The 24,497-nt window shown below is 43.1% G+C and overlaps 1 protein-coding gene and 1 pseudogene across 2 annotated transcripts; both read right to left on the reverse strand.

Annotated features, from left to right (window-relative positions):
• Positions 1 to 3,055: 3,055 nt before the first annotated feature.
• On the reverse strand, positions 3,056 to 22,985 carry CLEC4C (C-type lectin domain family 4 member C). 2 transcript variants are annotated; one of them, XM_020287652.2, is made up of 6 exons: positions 22,800 to 22,985; positions 21,690 to 21,782; positions 19,489 to 19,599; positions 12,675 to 12,820; positions 8,825 to 8,940; positions 3,056 to 3,819 (listed from the first exon to the last, which is right to left on the reverse strand). In XM_020287652.2, the coding sequence occupies exons 1-6, from the start codon at positions 22,828 to 22,830 to the stop codon at positions 3,672 to 3,674; spliced, it is 645 nt and encodes a 214-aa protein (XP_020143241.2). In that variant the 5' UTR covers positions 22,831 to 22,985; the 3' UTR covers positions 3,056 to 3,671. The 2 variants fall into 2 exon arrangements, with proteins under 2 accessions (XP_020143241.2, XP_075863813.1); XM_076007698.1 differs by lacking the exon at positions 21,690 to 21,782.
• LOC105878270 (ezrin pseudogene) lies at positions 4,692 to 6,352 on the reverse strand (annotated as a pseudogene).
• Positions 22,986 to 24,497: the final 1,512 nt, after the last annotated feature.

A 24,497-nucleotide genomic window follows, 5' to 3' on the forward strand; every position in this document is an offset into this window, starting at 1 on the left:
CTTTTTCTCTGTTTTTTTTTTTTTTTTTTTTTTGAGATGGAGTCTCGCTTTGTTGCCCAGGCTAGAGTGAGTGCCGTGGCGTCAGCCTAGCTCACAGCAACCTCAATCTCCTGGCTCAAGCAATCCTCCTGCCTCAGCCTCCCAAGTAGCTGGGACTACAGGCATTCGCCACCATGCCCGGCTAATTTTTTGTATATATTAGTTGGCCAATTAATTTCTTTCTATTTATAGTGGAGACGGGGTCTCGCTCTTGCTCAGGCTGGTTTTGAACTCCTGACCTCGAGCAATCCGCCCGCCTCGGCCTCCCAGAGAGCTAGGATTACAGGCGTGAGCCACCGCGCCCGGCCTTCTCTGTTTTTTAAACAGATATTTGAGAGTAAATTTCATGTATTATACTTCATCTCAAGTCTCTCAGGCTGCCCCAACTCCTTTAGGACCAGGTGGAGAGGCATGCCACCGGGGGCCCTCTCCACGTAAGCCTCCCTCTTCCATTGTACCATTTCCCCTGCCTACCCTCTGTCTATACCTTGAGATCAACACTATTTAACTCTGAAATTAGGAGCTCCTTACTAGGAGCAGACCTCCTATTTTTTCCATTTTATTCTATTTTATTCCTGTGTTCCAATGAAAATAGCTAAGCCTAGGGCTATGGAGTCTGCCTGCCTGGACTCTAACCTGGGCTTCACCAATTTCTGTTGGTGTGACCTTGGGCAAGTTTGTTACCTGTGCCTTTTTTGCCTTATCTGTAAAATGGGGATAATCATATCCATTTTATAGAAGTGCTTCAAAAACTTTGGCGTGCATATAGATCTCACGGGGGATCTTGTTAAATGCAGATTCTGATTCATAGGTCTGGTGTGGGACCTCAGGTTCCACATTTCTTTTATTTTTTTTTGAAACAGAGTCTCACTATGTTGCCTGGGCTAGAGTGCCGTGGCGTCAGCCTAGCTCACAGCAACCTCAGTCTCCTGGGCTCAAGCGATCCTCCTGCCTCAGCCTCCCAAGTAGCTGGGAATACAGGCATGCGCCACCATGCCCAGCTAATTTTTTATATTTATATATATGTATTTTTAGTTGTCCAGCTAATTTCTTTCTATTTTTTAGTACAGACAGGCTCTTGCTCTTGCTCAGGCTGGTCTCGAACTCCTGAGCTCAAACAATCCTCCTGCCTCCGCCTCCCAGAGTGCTAGGATTACAGGCGTGAGCCACCGTGTCAGGCATAATTTGTGTTTCTTTAAGCCACTAAGTTCGTGTTGATTTGTTACAGCAGTAACAGGAAACTAAATACCATTATCAAATGTAATCCTCTCACATCTGTTCAGGAGGTGTCCACCTCATAGTTCTGAGCTTGTGTATAAAATGCTATTGCACAATAATAAATGTAGATCAGAGGTTCTGTATCCTTAGGAACTAAAAAATATGGATGCCCAGGGTGAGGTATTTTTTGAAAGCTCCTTAGGATTGTGATTATAAAGTGAAAACAAGGTTTAAACTACTGATGTATGCCAGGTGCAGGGGCTCACGCCTGTAATTCTAGCACTCTGGGAGCTTGACGCAGGAGGATTGCTTGAGGCCAGGAGTTTGTTACCAGCCTGAGCAAGAGCAAGACCCCGTCTCTACTAAAAACAGAAAAATTTGGCTAGGCATGGTGGTGCGTGCCTGTAGTCCCAGCTACTCGGGAGGCTGAGGCAGGAGGATCACTTGAACCCAGGAGTTTGAGGCTGCAGTGAGCTAGGCTGATGCCATGGCACTCTACACTGAGCCACAGAACTCTGTCTCAAAAAAAAATTTACCTAGGCATGGTGGCACATGCCTATAGTCCCAGCCACTGGGGAGGCGGAGCCAGTACGATTTATTGAGCCCAAGAATTTGAGATTGTTGTGAGTCAGTGGTCATGCCACTGCACTCTAGCCTGGGCAACAGAGAAACAAAACAAAACAAAAATCAAAAAATAAACAAGTGAATAACTATTCATATAGATGGACAAATGAGAAGAATTGTGTTAAGTTGCTCTCTGGGAGTTAAACTGGTAAATTCTACGTGTAGTGTTTAAGGTCAGATTTTTAAAATAACCAACCCTAAAGTCTAGTGAGGAAATGTGTAGCTGAAGAAATGAAATGACTTAGTTGTATCAAGATAATTAGGGCATAATCTCAGGAAGTCAGGTTGGGAAAGTCATGGACAGAACCAGCTTTACCATAATCAATTCTAATCAGTATACCAGAGCAATGAGTTATAGGCTGTATTGTAAATATGATGTGTTTTTTGTTGTAATAGAAATAAAGTGACCTGTAGGGGCCAGGGGCAGTGGCTCACGCCTGTAACCCTAGCACTCTGGGAGGCCAAGGCAGGCGGATCACTCAAGGTCAGGAGGTCGAAACCAGCCTGAGCAAGAGCGAGACCCCGTCTCTACTAAAATAGAAAGAAATTAATTGGCCTACTAAAATATATATAGAAAAAATTAGCCGGGCATGGTGGCACGTGCCTGTAGTCACAGCTACTCCGGAGGCTGAGGCAGGAGGATCGCTTAGGTCCAGGAGTTTGAGGTTGCTGTGAGCTAGGCTGACACCACGGCACTCACTCTAGCCTGAGCAACAAAGTGAGACTCTGTCTCAAAAAAAAAAAAAAAGAACAAATGAGGGGACTTTTTGGGTGGTGATCAATACACAGAAGTTTCTGTGACACTATGAACCAAAAAAAAAAAAATTATTGAGCTATCTGAGAGCAAGGAATATAATGCTATATGCCAGCCCACCAGGAGAATGATCTCTCATTCCCCTTTCTCTGCACACTGATGTGGGATGCCAGCCCAAGACTGAACAAAGAATGTTAAGAAGCCCAAATAATTTGCTGGACCACAGCAAGAACATTGCCTTCTTTGGAGATGTTCTATTTCATCCTGCCACATAGTATGCTTTTAGCTAAAGGTAATAAGTCTGAAAGAAATGAAAAATCTTTTGACCAGACACACACAGGAAGATTGCATCAAATACTGATATTAGTACCATACTGGTTTGCTAGGGCTGTCATAACAAAATAGAACAGACTGCGTGGCTTACACAACAAATCCTTCTTTTTCTCTCGGTTCGGGAGGCTGACAGTGCAAGACCAAGGTGCCAGCAGGGCTGGTTTGCTCCAAGCACCCTGGTTCACTTGCAGATGGCCGGCTCTTGCTGCATCTCCACGAGGTAGTCCCTCTGTGCACATGCACCCTGTGGTCTTGTCTTGTGTTCAAGTTTCCTCCGATAAGAATTCGGTCAGATTGGATTAGGGCTTACTCTAATGTCCTCATTTCAATCCCCTCTTAAAAGATTCTCCAAGTATAGTACTGGAGGTGTTTCGACGTATGACTTTGGAGGGTAGGGATGCAATCCAGCCCGTAACAGGCACCTGACCCCTCAGCTGTCAGAGAGTAGGAGAGGAGGCGCATTCTCCCTGTTTGTCTGTAATGGGCTGCTGTGGACTGTGGCGTGCGAGAATGCTCAATAAACACTCATTTTATGAATGAATGAATGTGTGAACCGATTCTGTCATAAGTGGAATAGGTGACAGATTACTGAAAAATTTTATGGGCATCCCCTGTATAAAACTTGCATATAAATAAAAAGAGCAAATTATCTGTCTATAATGGTAGATGCCCATCCAAACACATCTCCATAGAAAGTGTTCCATTATAAGTAGATCTTCGTCATCTCACAAATCGACTTCTCAGTTTCATGACAATCAATATCATTCCAGCCCCATTGTCGTGAAGGATGACGAAAATTGACTATGACACAACGCTCTGAAGGGTTATTGGGTTCACCTGAGTGCCAGAATCTGAAAGGGAGAAAAAGGATGATAGTTTTTTTTTTAATATGTAATTCTTTTATTATTCCGTAAAAGGTAACAAAATATACAGAACGAAACTTTCCCTTTTTAAAACTAATGTTACAAACCCACGTTATCACTTATAAATACTATACTCTAGAGCTGATCATTAACTAGGTATAAGTCCAACCATGTATTCTGTTAAGCAAAACCCAAAAACACTTTGTAAAAAGTTTATCCAAGCGTGTCTCCCTGCAGAGCTCACGCCCGGTGCACACTGGCTCTGCCACCTGCCACACAGACTGATGCAGGAGGGAAATAATTTGTGTGTGTGAGTGCTTCACATGCAATCTTTTTTTTTCCTCCTTTTTTTTTTATTTTAGCGTATTATGGGGGTACAAGTGTTAAGGTTACATATATTGCCCGTGCCCCCTCCCCCTGCAATCTTAAATATATAAAGATGAATCCTTCATAGAAATCAAAATATCAATTTGAGTTCATTTCAAATACAGAAAAAGTATGGCACAGATTTAAGCCACGATGTGGTTTTCTTTAATGATACTGGATCTTGTATCACACAGGCCAGCATGAAGTTTGTTACGCATACTTCATAGGCACTTCTCTTAATTTGATGAGTCCTACTCTAAGCACGATACAGAAAGTGATTCAATAATAATCATAAAAATCAGGCCTGTTTGGCACTATGATACAATTGTAGAAAATAAACCAGGGAAGCTTCCCCTGGTTCCTAGCCCAGAATACTTCTGCCAGGATAAATGCTCTCTTTTTAAAGGAAGTGGGAGGCGATAAGGGGTCCCCTAGATTTGCAGTACTAAAGATAGAAGCGGGACAAGGCTGGCAGTGGCCTCAAAGCAGCGTGCTGCGAAGTGCCCCACTGCTCTTGGTCCTGGCCGTTACATGGCCTTAAACTCGTCGATCCGCTGCTTGGTGTTGCCCTGCCGGATCTGCCGCAGAGTCTTGTACTTGTCCCAGCCTTGCCTCATGTTCTCGTTGTGGATGAGGCCACTGTGGGTCCTTTTATTTTCATCTCTGGCCTGGGACAGCTCACTGCTCAGCGTCAGCAGCTGCCGCTGCACATGCTCGTTCCTCTCGGCCTCAGTGATGCCCTCGCTGGACAGCTGGGCGCTGTGACCCTCATCCTGCAGGCCCTCCTGGACGTGGTAACCGGCCGGCTCGTACATGGGCGGGGGCGAGGGAGCTGTCATCGCCAGGTGCAGCTCCTCCTTAGTCTTCGCCAGGTCATCCTGGGCTTCTTTGGCCCTGTGCTCCTGGCCTCCTCCCGGAGGGCGATCTTGGCAGTGTGCCCTGCAAGCTCCGCTGCTCCTGGCTGTTTATCTGATCCACTGCCTGTCTCTCCAGCCCTCCTTGGCCCGCAGCGCGGCCACACGGTCAGCCTCTGGGCGCTCAGCCTCCTCCTGGGCCCCTTTTCTCTCCTCCTCCAGCTGCAAGGCTCTCTGAATCTGCTGCGAGAGTTCTTTCTCCGCCTTCTTGGTTTTCTCCTCATAGCCCTGCGGCCTGAGCATCAGCTCCTGCTTCTCACGCATCATCTGTTCTTTTTCTCTCTCAACAGTTTCCCTCCTTTTCTTCTCAGTGTCCAACTGTTGCCGCTCCAGCCGCTTCTGGTGCTGCTCCTCCCGGGCCTGGGCCTTCACCTGCTGCACCTCCGAGGCGTCGGGCTTCCTGCGGCGCATGCCAGCTCATGGGTCCCCATGCAGAGCTGCAGGATCCTCTTGTTAATTCTCAGGAGAGGCGCATAGAATACGAAGTCAGGTGCCTTCTTGTCGATGGGCTTAATGACAAACCTTTTGTCATTGAAAGACATGTTCCTGATTTCACCCCAAGGGAAGCCAATCTTTGGGGTCAACTTATCATCTTTCTCATAAATATTTAGTCCAAGGGCATCAACTCCAAGCCAGAGGTCTGTTCCTTTCTTATTTTTTATCTCAAAATAGTTGATTGCATACATTTCCAGGTCCTGAGCAATCTTCAGATACTCCAACATAGCACTGCCTTTGAGCATCCCACGGTGCTCTGCGTGCCACACCTGGATCCGGTCCTCCCACTGGTCCCTGGTCAGTCTGTGCTGGTCCGTAACTCTTTGAGGGATCAGCTGCTCAGAGCCGAGGTACCCAGCCTTGTGCACTTCTTCGTTGTAGTCCCCAAACTTGGCCTGCACGGCACAGGACCCCAGCAGCACTGTGGTCTCAGGGGGACGGTAAATCTCGTGGCTGAGAATTCCCTCCTTCACTTGGAGGGAATAGAACTTGGCCCCGAACTTGAACTGGAGCAGATTCTCCTTCCTGACCTCCTGGGCAGACACCTTTTTATCAAGTTTCAGCCAGGTAGGAAATCCTTTATTATCCACATCCTGGAGGCCAAAGTACCACACTTCCCGGAGGCCGATAGTCTTAACCACCCGATCAAAAAGTTGTTTTCCAGTTGTATTTGGCTGGATTGCAAACTCCAGCCCTGCATCCATGGTGGTAACTGGGACACCGACTGGTTTCGGCATCTTCGGTTCCTGATGGTCTCCTCAGTCCCTCGGAAACACGACTCCAGCAGAGCCCAGACGGTTCTCCCACCTGCAGCCAGAGCGGAGCCTCACAGCGCCCAGATGATAGTGTTTTGAAACGAACAAATGACAATTTGGAAAGGGTTGGAGACTGTGAAGGGGCTAGGGTTAAACTGTGAGAAGCAAGGTCAGACATACCCAAATGCCCCTTCTCTCTTTTTTAAATTTCAAAATATTAAGGGGGAACAAATGTTTTTGTTACACGAAGAGCTTTCATTTATTTATTTATTTTTTGAGACAGAGTCTCACTTTGTTGCCCAGGCTAGACTAGGCCGTGGTGTCAGCCTAGCTCATAGCGACCTCAAACTCCTGGGCTCAAGTGATCTTTCTGCCTCAGCCTCCCGAGTAGCTGGGACTACAGGCATGCACCACCATGCCCGGCTAATTTTTTCTATATGTATTAGTTGGCCAGTTAATTTCTTCCTATTTATAGTAGAGATGGGGTCTCACTCTTGCTCAGGCTGGTTTCGAACTCCTGACCTCGAGCAATCCGCCCGCCTTGGCCTCCCAGAGTGCTTGGATTACAGGCGTGAGCCACCATGCCCAGCCATGAAAAGCTTTTATAATACTTTAGTCAGAGTTATGAGTTATCACCCAAATAGTGTTCATTGTACCTGTTAAGTAGGTTTTTACCCTTCCCCTCCTCACGCCTCCCCAGTTTTTTTTTTCTATGCCCTGCTTTTGAAAGCTGAAGAACAGGTAAATTCCCTAAATCTGCTACTTACTCTCTATTATTTTGTGCAAGTAATTTAATTTCCCTGATTTTCAGTTTTCCTATCTAAAAAAATGGGGACTAGAGTAATATCCTTATATATTTCACATGGTTGAGATGAATGTCAAAGGTAGTAATGTGTACTAAAATACTTCAAAGTTTGTGAAAAAAAACCCTATGTAATTAAGAGTAATTAGGGGGCCCGGCGCGGTGGCTCACGCCTGTAATCCTAGCACTCTGGGAGGCCAAGGCGGGCGGATTGCTCGAGGTCAGGAGTTCGAAACCAGCCTGAGCAAGAGAGAGACCCCGTCTCTACTATAAATAGGAAGAAATTAATTGGCCAAGTAATACATACAGAAAAAATTAGCCGGGCATGGTGGCACATGCCCGTAGTCCCAGCTACTCGGGAGGCTGAGGCAGGAGGATTGCTTGAGCCCAGGAGTTTGAGGTTGCTGTGAGCTAGGCTGACGCCACAGCACTCACTCTAGCCAGGGCAACAGAGTGAGACTCTGTCTCAAAAAAAAAAAAAAAATAGTAATTAGGCCAGTCACAGTGGCTCATACCTGTAATCCCAGCACTTTCAGAGGCCAAGACCAGAGGGTCACTTGAACCCAGGAGTTTGATACTAACCTGGGCAACATAGTGAGATCCCTGTCTCTACAAAAAAATTTTTTTTTTTTTTTTTGAGACAGAGTCTCGCTTTGTTGCCCAGGCTAGAGTGAGTGCCGTGGCGTCAGCCTAGCTCACAGCAACCTTCAACTCCTGGACTCAAGCAATCCTGCTGCCTCAGCCTCCCTAGTAGCTGGGACTACAGGCATTCGCCACCATGCCCGGCTAATTTTTTGTATATATTAGTTGGCCAATTAATTTCTTTCTATTTATAGTAGAGACGGGGTCTCGCTCTTGCTCAGGCTGGTTTCGAACTCCTGACCTTGAGCAATCCGCCCGCCTCGGCCTCCCAGAGAGCTAGGATTACAGGCGTGAGCCACCGCGCCCGGCCCAAAAAATTTTTAATGTTAGCCAGGCGTGGTGGTGCACACCTGTAGTCTTAGCTACTCAGGAGTCTGAGGTGGGAGAATCACTTGAGCCCAGAAATTTGAAACTGTAGTAAGCTATGATTTTGCCACTGCACTCTAGCCTGGGTGACAGAGCGAGACCCCGTATCTAAAAAGAGTAATTATAAGACTATCAGAATTAACATTTTCACTTTATGAGAAATATTGAATCTTAGTAATTGATTATACTATTGATGAATTTTTGTTTTATTTAGAAACTTAACAGATTAACTGCCACGTGAATTGTATTTAACTCATGCTAGTTTTGAGCCTGGAGGCTTGTGAATCCTATGTAACTCACACATCTCTTCATCTTGGGAGCCATAGGAACTATTTTTCAAGTTGTATATAACTGATGTGCAGAAAACAATAAAAAATAACAAATTTTTCATTAAATCAAAAATGATCATTTTGTTTTCGAAGTTTTTATACTATCTCTTCATAATAAAACATCATGGCCCCAAGGAGAAAATTGTTTTTTCTAGTGTGGCAGTCAATGTGTTAAATGTAGCAGCCTTTGATGTCAAATAGACTTAGGTCTTAAAAAAAAGTGCTGTGAGTTTTATTGTCTGTTTTTTTGCTTAAAAGCTAATAGATGGAACATCCTAAACTCCCTGCATGACCCAGGATTTCATTATTCAATTCTCTACTCACGTGGCACTTTCGTTGTATGGTGTTCGATCAACCCATTGCCAATGTCTCTGGCCTTCGGGATCTGACAGCCCCATAAAATAAGCAGACTCTTCATTCAGATTCTGGGTGATAAAATCCTGAGGGAAGAAAAGAAAAGAATCCTAGCACTTAGAGAACTCAAGTTGAATTGACCTCTTTATGGCCTTAGGGGCAAGAGAAGAAAAGGAGAGAATCTAGGAATGGCCATGAGGGCCCCTACCCAGGTTTGCTCTGGCTGAGGGGGCAGGATCAGAGACAGCACTTGTGAGCAGGATGTTTAGCATGTACAGAAGTGAGTTCTATCCATGATCATAATAAATTCTCACTTACTTCTTTGCTAAATGATCGGATTCTTCAAAGCTCTGCACGTAGTGGGGCACTTTCTCCCTCACTCCCAATATATTCTTCTTGTGAAGGGAGTAGATCTTAAGTTTTCTTAAGATTAGTAGATCTTAAGGTTTCTCTCTGCCCTTTATTCATACCCAGGGGAGAAGTGTCTCTTGAGACCGGGAAATTTGGTAAGAATGGCTGGGTATGCTTGATACGCTTGGGAATCATAACTGAGCGCTCATAGCACAGCTATGCTTTTCTTCTTTGGGGAAGCTTGCTCACAGACAGCAAGAGGCCCCATTGGATTTCCCATGGATATTTCTGTCCTTAGTGTGAGCCAGTCACAATCCTGTTGGCGGGTAAGGCAGTCTGGTTCTGAAGTCACACGAATTGACATTTTCCTGTTTAACCTTTGTCAGCAATAAAGGTAACTCTTTTTGTCCTTTCTGCTTTATGCTTTTTAATGTTTTCATTCATAGCCTTTGCAGGAAAGATGATAATTATAGTCCCCTCAGAAGCCCCAAAATTGTATAATCCATTTTTACCAGATCAATTTTTATTTGGGAAATTTCAGGGAAGCTGTATTTTCATATACTTATCAATTCTTTTTTTTTTGAGACAGAGTCTCACCGTGTTGCCCAGGCTAGAGTGAGTGCCATGGCGGCAGCCTAGCTCACAGCAACCTCCAACTCCTGGGCTCAAGCAACCCTCCTGCCTCAGCCTCCGGAGTAGCTGGGACTACAGGCATGCGCCACCATGCCCGGCTAATTTTTTCTATATATTTTTAGTTGGCCAATTAATTTCTGTCTATTTTTAGTGGAGACGGGGGTCTCGCTCTTCTTTTTTTTTTTTGAGACAGAGTCTCGCTTTGTTGCCCAGGCTAGAGTGAGTGCTGTGGAGTCAGCCTAGCTCACAGCAACCTCAATCTCCTGGGTTCAAGCAATCCTGCTGCCTCAGCCTCCTGAGTAGCTGGGACTACAGGCATGCGCCACCATGCCCGGCTCATTTTTTCTATATCTATTAGTCAGCCAATTAATTTCTTTCTATTTTTAGTAGAGACGGGTCTCGCTCTTGCTCAAGTTGGTTTCGAACTCCTGACTTAGAGCAATCTACCCGTCTCGGCCTCCCAGAGAGCTAGGATTACAGGCATGAGCCACCACACCCGGCCCTACTTATCAGTTCTTGATAGTGGGTTCTTTTTTTTCTTTTTTCTTTTTCTTTTCTCTTTTCCAGGTATACATAACTAGAAGAGATAGTGGATTCTTGCAACTTGAATTTTTTTTCCAAGTTTGTAAAATATTCCTTCTCTTTGAGGCAGTTAATTATTTCTAAGCATTTTTTTATAATTGCATTTCATATAAATGGTAGATATCAATCCTAATATCTCCACTAAATGCAATGTAGTGGGATTTCCACTTTATTTCCAATAATGGTGGACTAAGTAATTTGGACCAAACTTCTTAATCAAATCAACTATATAAACTAGATGAAATATGAAAAAACTCAATGTCTCAAGAGCCCAGAGAATAGTGAAAAATTACCAGGCCAAGATGCCAAAGAGAATGGAAATCCCAAGAGATGAGGCTGGAAATCATAGCCACTTTTGCTCTAGGAAAATTTTGCTGATCCAGAAGAGGCAATAGAGGGGTTCAACAAGCACTTCTATTTTTTTTGCTTTGGGATGTTAAAGTTTATGTTTACTTTAAATTTTCACATGGCACAGTCCAAACATTAATTCTTATAGTCATTTTAAAATTAAGATATTTGGCTGGACGTAGTGGCTCACGCCTGTAATCCCAGCACTTTGGGAGGCTGAGGTGAGAGGATTGTTTGAGGCCAGGAGTTTGAGACTAGCCTGAGCAACACAGTGAAACCTCATCTCTACAAAAACTGAAAAAAAAAAAAAAAAAAATTAGCCAGGCATGGGAGCTTTCAAGCCTGTTGTCCCAGCTACTCATGAGGCAGGAGGATAGCTGGAGCCCAGGAGTTTGGGGTTGCTGTGAGCTGTGATGAGGCCACTGCACTCTAGCTGGGGCGACAGACTGAGACCATGCCTCAAAAAAATAAATAAAACAAAGATGTTTCTTCTCAGTAGATGCAGTAGAATAAAAAAAAGAAATTTATTATAATAATAGTAGTAGTTGCAATTATTTATTGTCATACTACATGCCAAGTATTGTGCCATGAGTTTTTATGTTATTTTATTTAAATCTTACAACTACTATTATGAGGCAGAGACTGTTGCTGTCCCCATTTTACATACGAAACTTAGAAAGATAAAGTTACCAAAGGTCACACAACTAATAAATGATAGAGATCTAACTCAATAGCCAGTATTTTTTTTTTTTATTTTTTGAGACAGAGTCTCATTTTGTTGCCCAGGCTAGAGTGAAGGCGTGGTATCAGCCTAGCTCACAGCAACCTCAAACTCCTGGGCTCCAGCGATCCTGCTGCCTCAGCCTCCCGAGTAGCTGGGACTACAGACATGCACCACCATGCCTGGCTAATTTTTTCTATACATATTAGTTGGCCAATTAATTACTTTCTATTTATTGTAGAGATGGGGACATGCTCTTGCTCAGGCTGGTTTCGAACTCCTGACCTTGAGCGATCATCCTGCCTCGGCCTCCCAGAGTGCTAGGATTACAGGCGTGAGCCGCCGCGCCTGGTCTGGACATTATAGAAATTTCAAGCCCTGAAATTGTATTAATGTCATGTAGGACTTGTGCCAAGGCATATGGCAAGAGCAAATGAAAATACTCTCTGGAAGAAAACATTATCTTAAGCCTCCAATTATTTTTATAAATAATTTTTCAAATAAAATGTTTAGCACTCAATGAAAGATAATTATGCCCATGAGGACCATTTGAGACATGCTATAAATTGACTGTGCTTCTCATGTTCTTGAAGATAAAAGACAAACTTGGACATTGGATTGAACATTATAAAATTTGACAGTATATTTGAAAGAGAGGCAAAGAGAAATTCTAGATTTAAAAAATTCAATAACTGAAATTAGAACTCAAGCCAGGGGCTGTGGCTCACCCCTGTAATCCTAGCACTCTGGGAGGCCGAGGAGGGAGGATTGCTTGAGCTCAGGAGTTTGAGACCCGCCTGAGTAAGCGAAATAGGAATGAAACCCTGTCTCAACCAAAAAGAAAAAAAAATATCCGCCTGGGTGTTGCAGTGTGGTCCTGTAGTCTCAGCTAACCGGGAGGCTGAGGCAGAAGGATTGCTTAGAGTCCAGGAGTTGGAGGTTGCAGCGAGCTACAATAGCACCACTGCACTCTACCCAGGGTGACAGAGTGACACTCTGTTTCAACTAAAACAAACAAGGAAAAATAAATGTTCCATATTAGGGAGATTTTCTTTTTCTTTTTTTTTTTTTTTAAACCAGAAGTCTTTTCTCTGTCTTCCAACTTTCAGAGCAATAGAAAAAGACACTTTTCCTCAGTCAAGAGAGGAAATAGGCTAGCTGACCTCCTTGTTTATTAGGAAGTACCTGTTCATCCTCAGTGCTGATCACCGCTAGGTCAGCCCCCATCCTGGAGCAGTTCTTCCAGTGCTCAGCCCAAGATTGCTTCACAGTAGAAATAAAGTAGCAGCTAGACTGAAATGAACTCCAGAGGGTTGGGCAGCAGCTCCAATCTTCCAGAATGAGCATAGGAGAAGAAAAAATATTCAGAGAATACCCTTCATATAAAGTTGTATGGCTCATTAAGTTTTGGTTGGTTTCCGTCAACCATTTCCACAAATTTTCCAGAGCTGAATTTATTTGCTGGTATGTTTACTAATCCCTAGATCATTTCACTCTAAACAGGGATTAACAAACTTTTAGTTAAAGGCCAGATAGCAGATATTTTAGGCTTTGCGGGCCATGTGGTCTCTGTTGCAACTCTACAATTGCAGCATGAAAGAGACCATTGATAGCATGTAAATAAATGCGTATGGCTGTGTTCCAATAAGATTTTATTTATTTATTTATTTATTTATTTATTTATTTATTTATTTATTTTTGAGACAGAGTCTCGCTTTGTTGCCCAGGCTAGAGTGAGTGCTGTGGCATCCCTAGCTCAGAGCAACCTCAAACTCCTGGGCTCAAGCGATCCTCCTGCCTCAGCCTCCCGAGTAGCTGGGACTACAGGCATGCGCCACCATGCCTGGCTAATTTTTTCTATATATATATTAGTTGCTAATTAATTTCTTTCTATTTATACTAGAGACGGGGTCTCACTCTTGGTCAGGCTGGCTTCGAACTCCTGATCTTGAGCGATCTGCCGGCCTTGGCCTCCCAGAGTGCTAGGATTACAGGCGTGAGAAGATTTTATTTATAAAAGCAGATAGCCAATTGGATTCGGGTCCTGGCTTTACTTGTCTAGCCCCTGCTTGAAACCCAGAAAGAATATTTTACAGATAAATACTTTAACTCCAAGTCCTTGCCATTCAATGTTGGTCATATGTGAACCATCTCTACATCTTGTGCAAAAAGAGTCTTGATAATTTTCTATTTATCGTTAATAATTGTAAATATCTATCAAAGTTAATCATCTCATCACAAAGAATGAATCTAGAATAAGACAGACCTGGGTTGTAACCTCGTTTTTTGCACTATAATTTTGAGAAAGTTATATAACAACTCTGAGACTTAAATATCTTTTTTGTTTGTAAATGGGGATGTTTCTCACTCAGAATTTTTTTTTTTTTTTTTTTTTTTTTTGAGACAGAGTCTCACTTTGTTGCCCAGGCTAGAGTGAGTGCCGTGGCGTCAGCCTAGCTCACAGAAGCAACCTCAATCTCCTGGGCTCAGCGATCCTGCTGCCTCAGCCTCCCGAGTAGCTGGGACTACAGGCATGCGCCACCATGCCCGGCTAATTTTTTGTACATATATTTTTAGTTGGTCAATTAATTTCTTTCTATTTTTGGTAGAGACGGGGTCTCGCTCAGGCTGGTTTCGAACTCCTGACCTTGAGCAATCCGCCCACCTCGGCCTCCCAAAGTGCTAGGATTACAGGCGTGAGCCACCACGCCCAGCCCCTTTTTTTTTTTTTTTTTGAGACAGAGTCTCGCTTGTTGCCCAGGCTAGAGTGAGTGCCGTGGCGTCAGCCTAGCTCACAGCAACCTCAAACTCCTGGGCTCAAGCGATCCTTCTGCCTCAGCCTCCTGAGTAGCTGGGACTACGGGCATGCACCACCATGCCCGGCTAATTTTATATATATATATTAGTTGGCCAATTAATTTCTTTCTATTTATAGTAGAGACGGGGTCTTGCTCTTGCTCAGGCTGGTTTCGAACTCCTGACCTCGAGCAATCTGCCCGCCTTGGCCTCCCAGAGTGCTAGGATTACAGGCTTGAGCACCTCGCCCAGCCTCACTCAGAATTTTGAGAGGCTGAAGTGACATACTAGATGCAAAAGACTTAAAGGCACCCCTTTATTTTTATTTTATTTTATATTTTTTTTGAGACAGAGTCTTGCTTTGTTGTCCAGACTAGAGTGAGTGCCATGGCATCAGCCTAGCTCACAGCAACCTCAAACTCCTGGGCTCAAGCAATCCTGCCTCAGCCTCCCGAGTAGCTGGGACTACAGGCATGTGCCACCATGCCCGGCTAATTTTTTCTATATATATTAGTTGTCCAATTAATTTCTTTCTATTTTAGTAGAGACGGGGTCTCGCTCTTGCTCAGGCTGGTTTCAAACTCCTGACCTCAAGCAATCCGCCCGCCTTGGCCTCCCAGAGTGCTAGGATTACAGGCGTGAGCAACCGCGCCCGGCCAGCCAATTTCTTTCTATTTATAGTAGAGACAGAGTCTCGCTTTTGCTCAGGCTGGTTTCGAACTCCTGACCTCGAGCAATCCGCCTGCCTCAGCCTCCCAGAGTGCTAGGATTACAGGCGTGAGCCACCGCACCCTGCCAAAGGCATGCCTTTAGAAGCACCTGTTTTTGCCACTGTCAGCTCAGCACCATAGATCATATATATTCCCTCTAACAAATTATGACTATGTAGTCCATGTCAAAATAATTATTTTTCTTTATGTTTTGGTATGTAAATATTTATATATTGGCATATATTATAACAAAGTAAATATTTATATATTGGTATATATTATACCCAAACAAATAATTTGACAAATTATATTATTCATAGTTCTTATTTGAAGAAAAAGTATGAAGTAGAAGCAGCTTTTGCCCAGCAAATATCTCCATTAGGAATATTTGTTGATTTACTTTTTAGACAGAGTCTCACTGTGTCACCCAGGCTGAAATATAGTAGCACAATCATAGCTCATTGCAACCTCCAACTCCTGGGCTCAAGCGATCTACCCATCTTGGCCTCCCAAATTGCTGGGATTATAGATGTGAGTCACAAATATAATAAATTATATTTTTAAGATATAACTTATTAGGTAAAATTAATTTACTTCACAGGTTCTGAAGGAGCTATAACCTTGAAATATAGCCTTTGGCTAGAAATCTTCACACTGGGTATGGTAACCTAAGGCTTTCCAAAAGGTATGTAGCAGCAATAAATATGTATTCTTCCCTACTGTCATATAAGTTCTGTTTTCCTTTCAATGTTAGCTCTTCTCTACTACACAAAACAAAGGCATACCTTTCATCTGTCCTGAAAATCACTATGCCCTAAGATGGAAAAAAAACTCCATGGGGGAAAGGACTACTTGAAATATTTTTGGAGAAGCCTCCTTTAATGATTAATCAAGTCACCAGAAATCTCCATTCCACAGAGTTGCCTTAAACATTTTTTTCTGCATGAATTTATTTTTAGGGATTATAAATGGAGTATTTGGGCTCTGATAGGGATGTTGTGAGTTCAGCCACATAGTTGAGTGTAGGCGGTGGCAGCATGAGGGTTTTCATACAGTGACCTCACCTGTTTCATACCCTACTTACTGTCAAAGAACACTTTGATCCAGACTGTAAAGTCTAGAGGGAGATTCTGATGAGGGCACAGAGAGATTTGAGGAGAAATATCACACACTAAAAATGGCTTTTTTCATGATACTTGGAGGCAATTCTTTTCAGCTATTCTCAATAGTCATCACCAGGGTATGTCAGTGGTTGGAAAGAAAAAATTACCTTTGTAATTTTTTATATGTGTTTCCAGTACTGGTTAGTGACATTGAAAATTTTAAATATGCTGAGAAATATCTGGTATTACCAAAATTTTCAAATTGCACTGGATAAAACTCACAAATTCAAAATTATGTAATTCCTTTTAAATTTGGTGTGCCTTATTCATAATTAATTAAAACCTATGTTATCAATCATATCATGAAATATGCCAATTACAGCCAATTTTCTTATTTCACCTTTTCTAATGTTATTTTCAACCTTCAATAACAAAAAATAAAATCATATGCTAGCTGCTAGAACAATTAGTTTTTAGAAATATATATCTGTTTTTTTTTTTTTGAGACAGAGTCTCGCTTTGTTGCCTAGGCTAGAGTGAGTGCCGTGGCGTCAGCCTAGCTCACAGCAACCTCGAACTCATGGGCTCAAGCGATCCTCCTGCCTCAGCCTCCCGAGTAGCTGGAACTACAGGCATGCGCCACCATGCCTGGCTAATTTTTTCTATATATATTAGTTGTCCAATTAATTTCTTTCTATTTTAGTAGAGACGGGGTCTCGCTCTTGCTCAGGCTGGTTTCAAACTCCTGACCTCAAGCAATCCGCCCGCCTTGGCCTCCCAGAGTGCTAGGATTACAGGCGTGAGCAACTGCGCCCGGCCAGCCAATTTCTTTCTATTTATAGTAGAGACAGAGTCTCGCTCTTGCTCAGGCTGGTTTCAAACTCCTGACCTTGAGCAATCCACCTGGCTCGGCCACCCAGAGAGCTAGGGTTACAGGCATGAGCCACAGCGCCTGGCCTTATATCTCTTTTTTTTCACTAAAAAGGAAGTTTTGATCATGTTTACCAAAATTAATGGAATTATTTCTGATTTTTTATATGTGTTTCCATTTAATTGTTTCCTAAACTAGGTTAATTATATTTTCAAGTCAGGGTTAATTATATCAATGTAAACACATTTTCCAAAGTAATATAATGCCTTGTATCTTATTTCTTGTTTCATATGACACATGATTTTAGCCATATGTTATTACAAATTAGATCATGAGTTTTTCTTTTTTTTTTAGAGACAGGGTCTTGCTCTGTTGCCCGGGCTAGAGTGCCGTGGCATCAGCCTAGCTCACAGCAACCTCAAACTCCTGGGCTCAAGCGATCCTCCTGCCTCCGCCTCCTGAGTAGCTGGGACTACAGGCCCAAACCACTCCCAGCTAATTTTTGTATTTTTTGTAGAGACTAGCTCCCGCAATGTTGCTTAGGCTGGTCTTTTTATTTTTATTTTTTTATTTTTATTTATTTTTTTGTGACAGAGTCTCACTTTGTTGCCCAGGCTAGGGTGAGTGCCCTGGCATCAGCCTAGCTCACAACAACCTCAATCTCCTAGGCTCAAGCAATCCTCTTGCCTCAGCCTCCTGAGTAGCTGCGACTACAGGCATGCGCCACCATGCCCGGCTAATTTTTTGTATATATATTTTTAGTTGGTCAATTAGTTTCTTTCGATTTTTTTAGTAGAGACGGGGGTCTCACTCAGGCTGATTTCGAACTCCTGACCTCGAGCAGTCGCCCGCCTCGGCCTCCCAAAGTGCTAGGATTATAGGTGTGATCCAGCTCACCTGGCCAGAACATTTTTATAGTTTTATAAAACCGGACAAAATCATTATATTAGATAATTTAAACTTGACTTCTATAACAATGTCATGGAGGTGCATTTAGAATTTGTCAGTGTTCTTTTTTTTTTTTTTTAAAATACATTAATATGGTTATGTAAATAGAAAACTTAAGAGTTTTTCTGACCCACTACATCTGGTTTGACTTACTGGTTTGATAGTAAAGGTAAACTTTGCTAATCAGATTATACTGTAGCCATTGTTAAAACAAATATGATGGCTCACGCCTGTAATCCTAGCTCTTGGGAGGCCGAGGCGGGCGGATTGCTCAAGGTCAGGAGTTCAAAACCAGCCTGAGCAAGAGCGAGACCCCGTCTCTACTATAAATAGAAAGAAATTAATTGGCCAACTGATATATATATAAAAAAAAATTAGCCGGGCATGGTGGCGCATGCCTGTAGTCCCAGCTACCTGGGAGGCTGAGGCAGAAGGATCACTCCAGCCCAGGAGTTTGAGGTTGCTGTGAGCTAGGCTGACGCCACGGCACTCACTCTAGCCTGGGCAACAAAGCGAGACTCTGTCTCAAAAAAAAAAAACCAAAAAAAACAAAAAAAAAAACAAATATGAAACAAGAACAAAAAAGAAAGAATAAACCATTCTTTCCTTCCCCACACCCCACTTTTGCCACAGCCTTTCTCTTCTGCCTGCTTGTGGTAGTTTTGAGGAAGAAGCTCTTGCCATCTTCACCTCTCAGTTTCTCCCTGAGTGGAGAGTCAGGTTTTTTGTTCTTAAGATAACAGTCTGACATCCTTTGGGTCCCTGTTTCTTTCCCGCAGAGGATTAAGGCCATCGAGGCATTTCTTGGGTGTGGCTTGCCTCTTTTTGGCTCTCTGTGCCCGGAAGTCCCTGATCCTGGACACACATGACCACTTACTTCCCCAGGAGGGGGCTAGGCCTGGGCTAGAGAGCAACAGTTTGACCTCACTCTAAGCCACACTTGACCATTTAGGTTTACCATCAAGAAAGCTGATGATGTTATTCTTATGTGAATCCTGTGCATATTTATTTCTCAGTTAATTCAGAATTCCATAGAGAAAGGGATCTTACTTACTGTTAAACTTAGTGATAAACTGGATAGGGGGTGAGGATGTTGAGTAAAGAGGAACTGCTAAGACCAAATCTTGAGTTTTAGGCTTCAGCAATGAGGAGGCAGGAAGAAGAGAGACAGTTTTGAGGATCCTTGTTTGATACTTTAACTTTGAGACGTCTATTTTTTTAAATTTTATTTTATTAATTTTTCTCTCTTTTTTTTATTTTAGCGTATAAAACTGAACTGTAATGAGACATCTATTTAAGATATCCAAGTGGATAGTTTAAGAAACCAGCAGCATGACCCAGCCTGCAGTTTGAAACTTTCAGAGCCAAAGATACAGCATATATCACACTAGGCTCCTCAGGTGGGCTTGAGCGCAGGAGTTCCAGGTTGCAGTGAGCTGTGATCACACCACTGTGCCCCAGCCTGGGCAACAGAGTGAGACCCCATTTCTAAAAATATAAGTAAAATACAAATACGACTGAGAATTTAATGAATAGTAAAGGAAGTCTTGCTGCTCATTGCAAAGCTGTACCTTCTACCTCCTTTCCTCCGATGACGCAGGTCAGACTTGAATAAAACTGTTGATATTCTTGTAACTTGGACAGCTTCTTGTTTTTGCTATACACAGAATTACTGTAAGTCACTGAGAAAGAGAAAGAGGTTAGTTCTCATTCTTTTAAGTTGCGTGCGGATCTATGTTGCGTTATAGACCCTTATGCTCTTATAAGGTCTACAACGCTTCTTTTCCTCCCATCCCACGTCAACCCACACTGCTCTCCTCCCAGGCTTGTTTCTGTGCAAGCCTGGCAAAAAAATGTGTAGCCAACCCTTTCTTGTACTCATTTATGTTATTTGTTTGTAAGTTTACATATATATATATATATATATATATATATATATATATATATATCTCCCCACTAGAATGTACAGTCTAGGGAAGGAATTTGACTCTCTATATCCAGCGCTTAGAAAAGTGAGCTGCTCATGGAAGGTATTCAGGAAGCATTTGTTGACTTGCTAGCTAACAGCATCTTCCTAATTTTATTAATCTGGAAAGATTACAGATCTTTTAGTTTTTCCGAAGTTTTCTAACTGCTGTAACTACAAGTAAATAGATGGGGGTAAAATTAAAAGCAGGGTGAATCCTATCCTTTTGGAGACATTTAGGCATCTTTCACTAAAAATGGTCTCTTTTGCTCATTGGCATGCACATGGAGCAAAATCTGACTTTTTGCTTATCCTCACTTAATTTTTTTTTTTTTTTTTGAGACAGGGTCTCGCTGTATTGCCTTGGCTAGAGTGCCCTGGCATCAGCCTAGCTCACAGCAACCTCAAAGTCCTAGGCTCAGGCGATCCTTCTGCCTCAGCCTCCCGAGTAGCTGCGACTACAGGCATGCGCCACCATGCCCGGCTAATTTTTTCTACATATTTTTAGTTGTCCAATCAATTTCTTTCTATTTTAGTAGAGACGGGGTCTTGCTCTTGCTCAGGCTGGTTTCAAACTCCTGACCTTGAGCAATCCGCCCTCCTCGGCCTCCCAGAGAGCTAGGATTACAGGCGTGAGCCACCGTGCCCCGCCGAAAAATTTATTTATTTTTCACGTTTCTGTTGAATGCAAACAAGAAAAATTTATGAATCTGTTTTGCAGAGGGAGTGAAGGAAGAAGTTAGCTGCTGATATTCAGAAGTCTGGTTGCTCAAGATGTTATCCGGCACTGAAGAAACACAGACCGCACCCTCCATCTCCTAGAACCCCCTCCCTCACTACCCCTTCCTGCATAAAACCCCCCTACTTCATCCTTTTGGGGAGTTGGATCTGAGAGTTCTTGCTCTTCTGTCTTCTCACTGTGGCCAAATCAGATAAACTTGTCTCTACCACCAAGCACCAGTGTCACGGCGTTTGGTGTTTGCTCAGGTACAGGAGTGTAAATCTGGGGTCTACAGCATCACCGGACCTGACTATGCTGGGATCCTGATCTCAGACTTCCAGCCTCCAGAACTGTGAGAAAGTAAAATTTTCTTTTCTTTTCTTTTCTTTTCTTTTCTTTTCTTTTCTTTTCTTTTCTTTTCTTTTCTTTTCTTTTCTTTTCTTTTCTTTTCTTTTCTTTTCTGAGACAGAGTCTCGCTTTGTTGCCCAGGCTAGAGTGAGTGCCGTGGCATCAGCCTAGCTCACAGCAACCTCAAACTCCTGGGCTCAAGCAATCCTCCTGCCTCAGCCTCCCGAGTAGCTGGGACTACAGGCATGCACCACCATGCCTGGCTAATTTTTTCTATATCTATTAGTTGGCCAATTAATTTCTTTCTATTTATAGTAGAGACAGGGTCTCGCTCTTGCTCAGACTGGTTTCGAACTCCTGACCTCGAGTGATCTGCCCACCTCAGCCTCCCAGAGTGCTAGGATCACAGGCGTGAGCCACTGTGCCCGGCCGAAAATAAAATTCTCTTGTTTAACTCACCCAGTCTGTGGTATTTTGTTGTGGCAGCCCAAGCTGACTAAACAAGTTATGATCACATGTGAGAAAATGCAACTAAGACTGTGCAAATGAACCCTGGAATAGATAATTATCCAAATAATAAATGATAATAATAGTAGTCATTACTTATTTCATGAAAATCATGGCATTCTCAGAGTTTCCACTTTATGTCAAGAAAGGGGAAACTAGTTCTTCAGGAAATCTATAGAAAGTGCCTGGGAAAGGATCAAGAGATCACTGCATTTTAGCCAAGAACTTACCCACAGAGCTCACAACGAAACAGGCGCTGAGGAGAGAGATGGATATCACAGCCACAGACCAGACCTTCACCTGGAGCCACCAGACCTCTTTCTCTGTCAGATCAGCAAGACAAATGCACAGTTACAATCTCCACTGCCAGGGCGCTGGGAAACCAGAAGCCCAAACACCTTAGAACAGGAAAGTTTACTTGGTATCTTGTGATATAGGAAAAGAAAACAGATAAATAAATAAAAATTTAAAATAACTATAAAGTCAGGCTATGGACAAAACTAAAACAGAAAAAAATGCGAAAGCAAAAAGAGATCATAGACATTCCTCAGAACAAACGACCAGATAATACCCTGGAGCCCAAGACAAATCCAGGCGAAACTCGTCCAGAGTAAACTGCACCTTCCAATTCCCAACTCTCTTTCCCCTGGAATCTCACTTACATCCTTCCCATGATTCCTCGCCTTTTTCCAATATCAAATTGTATTATTGTTTTTAGAAACAGGGTCTTATTTGCTGCTGGGGCTTGAGTGCAGTGGTGTCATCATAGCTCACAGCAACCTCAAACTCCTGGGCTCAAGTGATCCTCCTGCCTCAGCCTCCAGAGTAGCTGGAATTACAGATATGTACCACCACACCTGGCTAATTTTTCTCTTTTTTGTAGAGACGGGGTCTTGCTATTGCCCGGGCTGGTCTCGAACTCCTGGCCTCAAAAGATCCTCCTGCCTTGGCCTCCCAGAGTGCTACGATTACAGGTGTGAGCCACTAAACCTGGCCTGTCCAATATCATTTTGTCTTCAATTTCTCACCTTTTTGTATAGTTAAATTCATATTCTTTTTTTTTTTACATTAAAACAGGGGCCATGAATCTCTGTATCGTTCCAATTTTAGTATATGTGCTGCCGAAGTGAGCACTAAATTTATATTCTATTAAAAGCTTCTAGGGCTGAATTGTTTCTGGTTTTGTTTTCTCCTTTCATCTTTCTCTGGATTCACTATTCTTTGATGAAAAGTTGTCTCCTTCTTCTCCCAAAGTCATTCTTATCACCTCAGTGCCTGTTTTCCCATTTCCTCGCGCTCCTATTACCTTCTCTATACCTGAGAAGACGACGAGTGCTCACCTCTGTCTTGCGGAGGTCCTTCTGGCGCCATTGTGTGTGCACACACCCCCTTTTGGCTTCCTCTGACCAGGAGTCCCAGGAGCTCTCCCGGAAGATGTTTCCCTGGGGGTCTGGCTTCCTTCAAACAGGCCAAGTTCGTAGATCCTTCTGCGTCTACTCTTGCAAAGGAAGAGATGTGACTCAGAAGACTTTCTGCAGTGACCTAAAGCTTCTAGCTTGAAGTATATATTATCTTCAGAAATGAGGAAACACAAAAGAGGAAATAGAGAAAAACATGAAAAGCGGTTCAGGGGTACAAGTCTGGTTACTTTTTTTTTTTTTTTGAAACAGAGTCTCACTCTGTTGCCCTGGCTAGAGTGCCATGGTGTCAGCCTAGTTCACAGCAACCTCAAACTCCTGGGCTCAAGCAATACTTCTGCCTCAGCCTCCTGAGTAGCTGGGACTATAGGCATGTGCCACCATACCTGGCTAATTTTTTCTATATATTTTTAGTTGATCAATTAATTTCTTTCTATTTTTAGTAGAGACAAGGTCTCGCTCTTGCTCAGGCTGGTTTCGAACTCCTGACCTTGAGCAATCCTCCTCCCTTGGCCTCCCAGAGTGCTAGGATTACTGGCATGAGCCACCGCGCCCAGCCAAGTCTCATTACTTGTTTAGTTTTACACATGAAAAGTTTTTCTATTGGATTTTGGTGCAGTCAGACATGCAAGATAGATTTTTATACGTCCCAAGGAAATCAGTTAGGCTTTAAATAAATTTTGTGCTTCCTCATGAATTATTTTTCTTTTTATTAAATTTTATGTAAAGTTTCATTCATGTACTTAACATATATCATGTTTGAAGATTTTAAACTACCTCAGCCCAGGAGGATGAGCAAAAGTCTTATTGCAGTAAGGATTGAGGCGAAAAACAACAACTGCACCCATAGACGCAGAGTGGAAAAGTCACTGCTGAATGGAAGATTCTTGAATTCTATCTGCCTAGGTTGTTAAAACACTCCTTTTGGGTCAGGGCCAGGTTTGGGCTGAGGTCAGTAATATCATATAGTCTTCTCTGCTGAAGAGAAGAGTGTTCTAAGGCACAAGAAGGAGGAGTATGGGGTTGTATGATCTCGAAGGCGGGGCTCTTGCACGTCAGGAGTTCAGGGATTCTTCCTCATACGCAGTCTCCCCAGTGTGGACCTCGCCTTCTGCTAAGTCATTGGCGGCAATATGTTCTCAGATGAGTAATCTAAAATAGAGGAAATCCACATAGCCTCTGCCAATGAAACAGAGATGCTTGAGTTGCAGGATGGTTACAGGTAATGGTGAAATAGACACAGAAACAAATAGCCTAGGTATCCTGGAGTCTTCCCCAGAGTTTAACTGAGATTTAACAATGGCAGAGGCAAGAGTGGGAAAAATCAGTGTTGAGTTAGCAGCTGTACGTTGAGACGTTTTAGCATCCAAACCACTGAGATCCTTTCTAAGCCGTGCACCTGCTGACACTACTCCAAGTCCTGTTTGGCCTCTTGTCGGCCTCCCCTGCACAGCCCCCCGACATCCCTCTGCCCTGCCCTGCCCGGGGCTTCTCCCCTCTCATTCCTGTCTTGTACTGGGACGTGGAGTATGAGGATAATCCTTGAACATGCAGTGCTAAGAAGACAGGAGCAAAGGCAAAAATGAGAAAAATAATTTAAAATGAAACAAATCAAAAAAA

The sequence above is a fragment of the Microcebus murinus genome, chromosome 10 (assembly GCF_040939455.1).
Source record: "Microcebus murinus isolate Inina chromosome 10, M.murinus_Inina_mat1.0, whole genome shotgun sequence".
Classification (NCBI taxonomy): Eukaryota; Metazoa; Chordata; class Mammalia; order Primates; family Cheirogaleidae; genus Microcebus; species Microcebus murinus.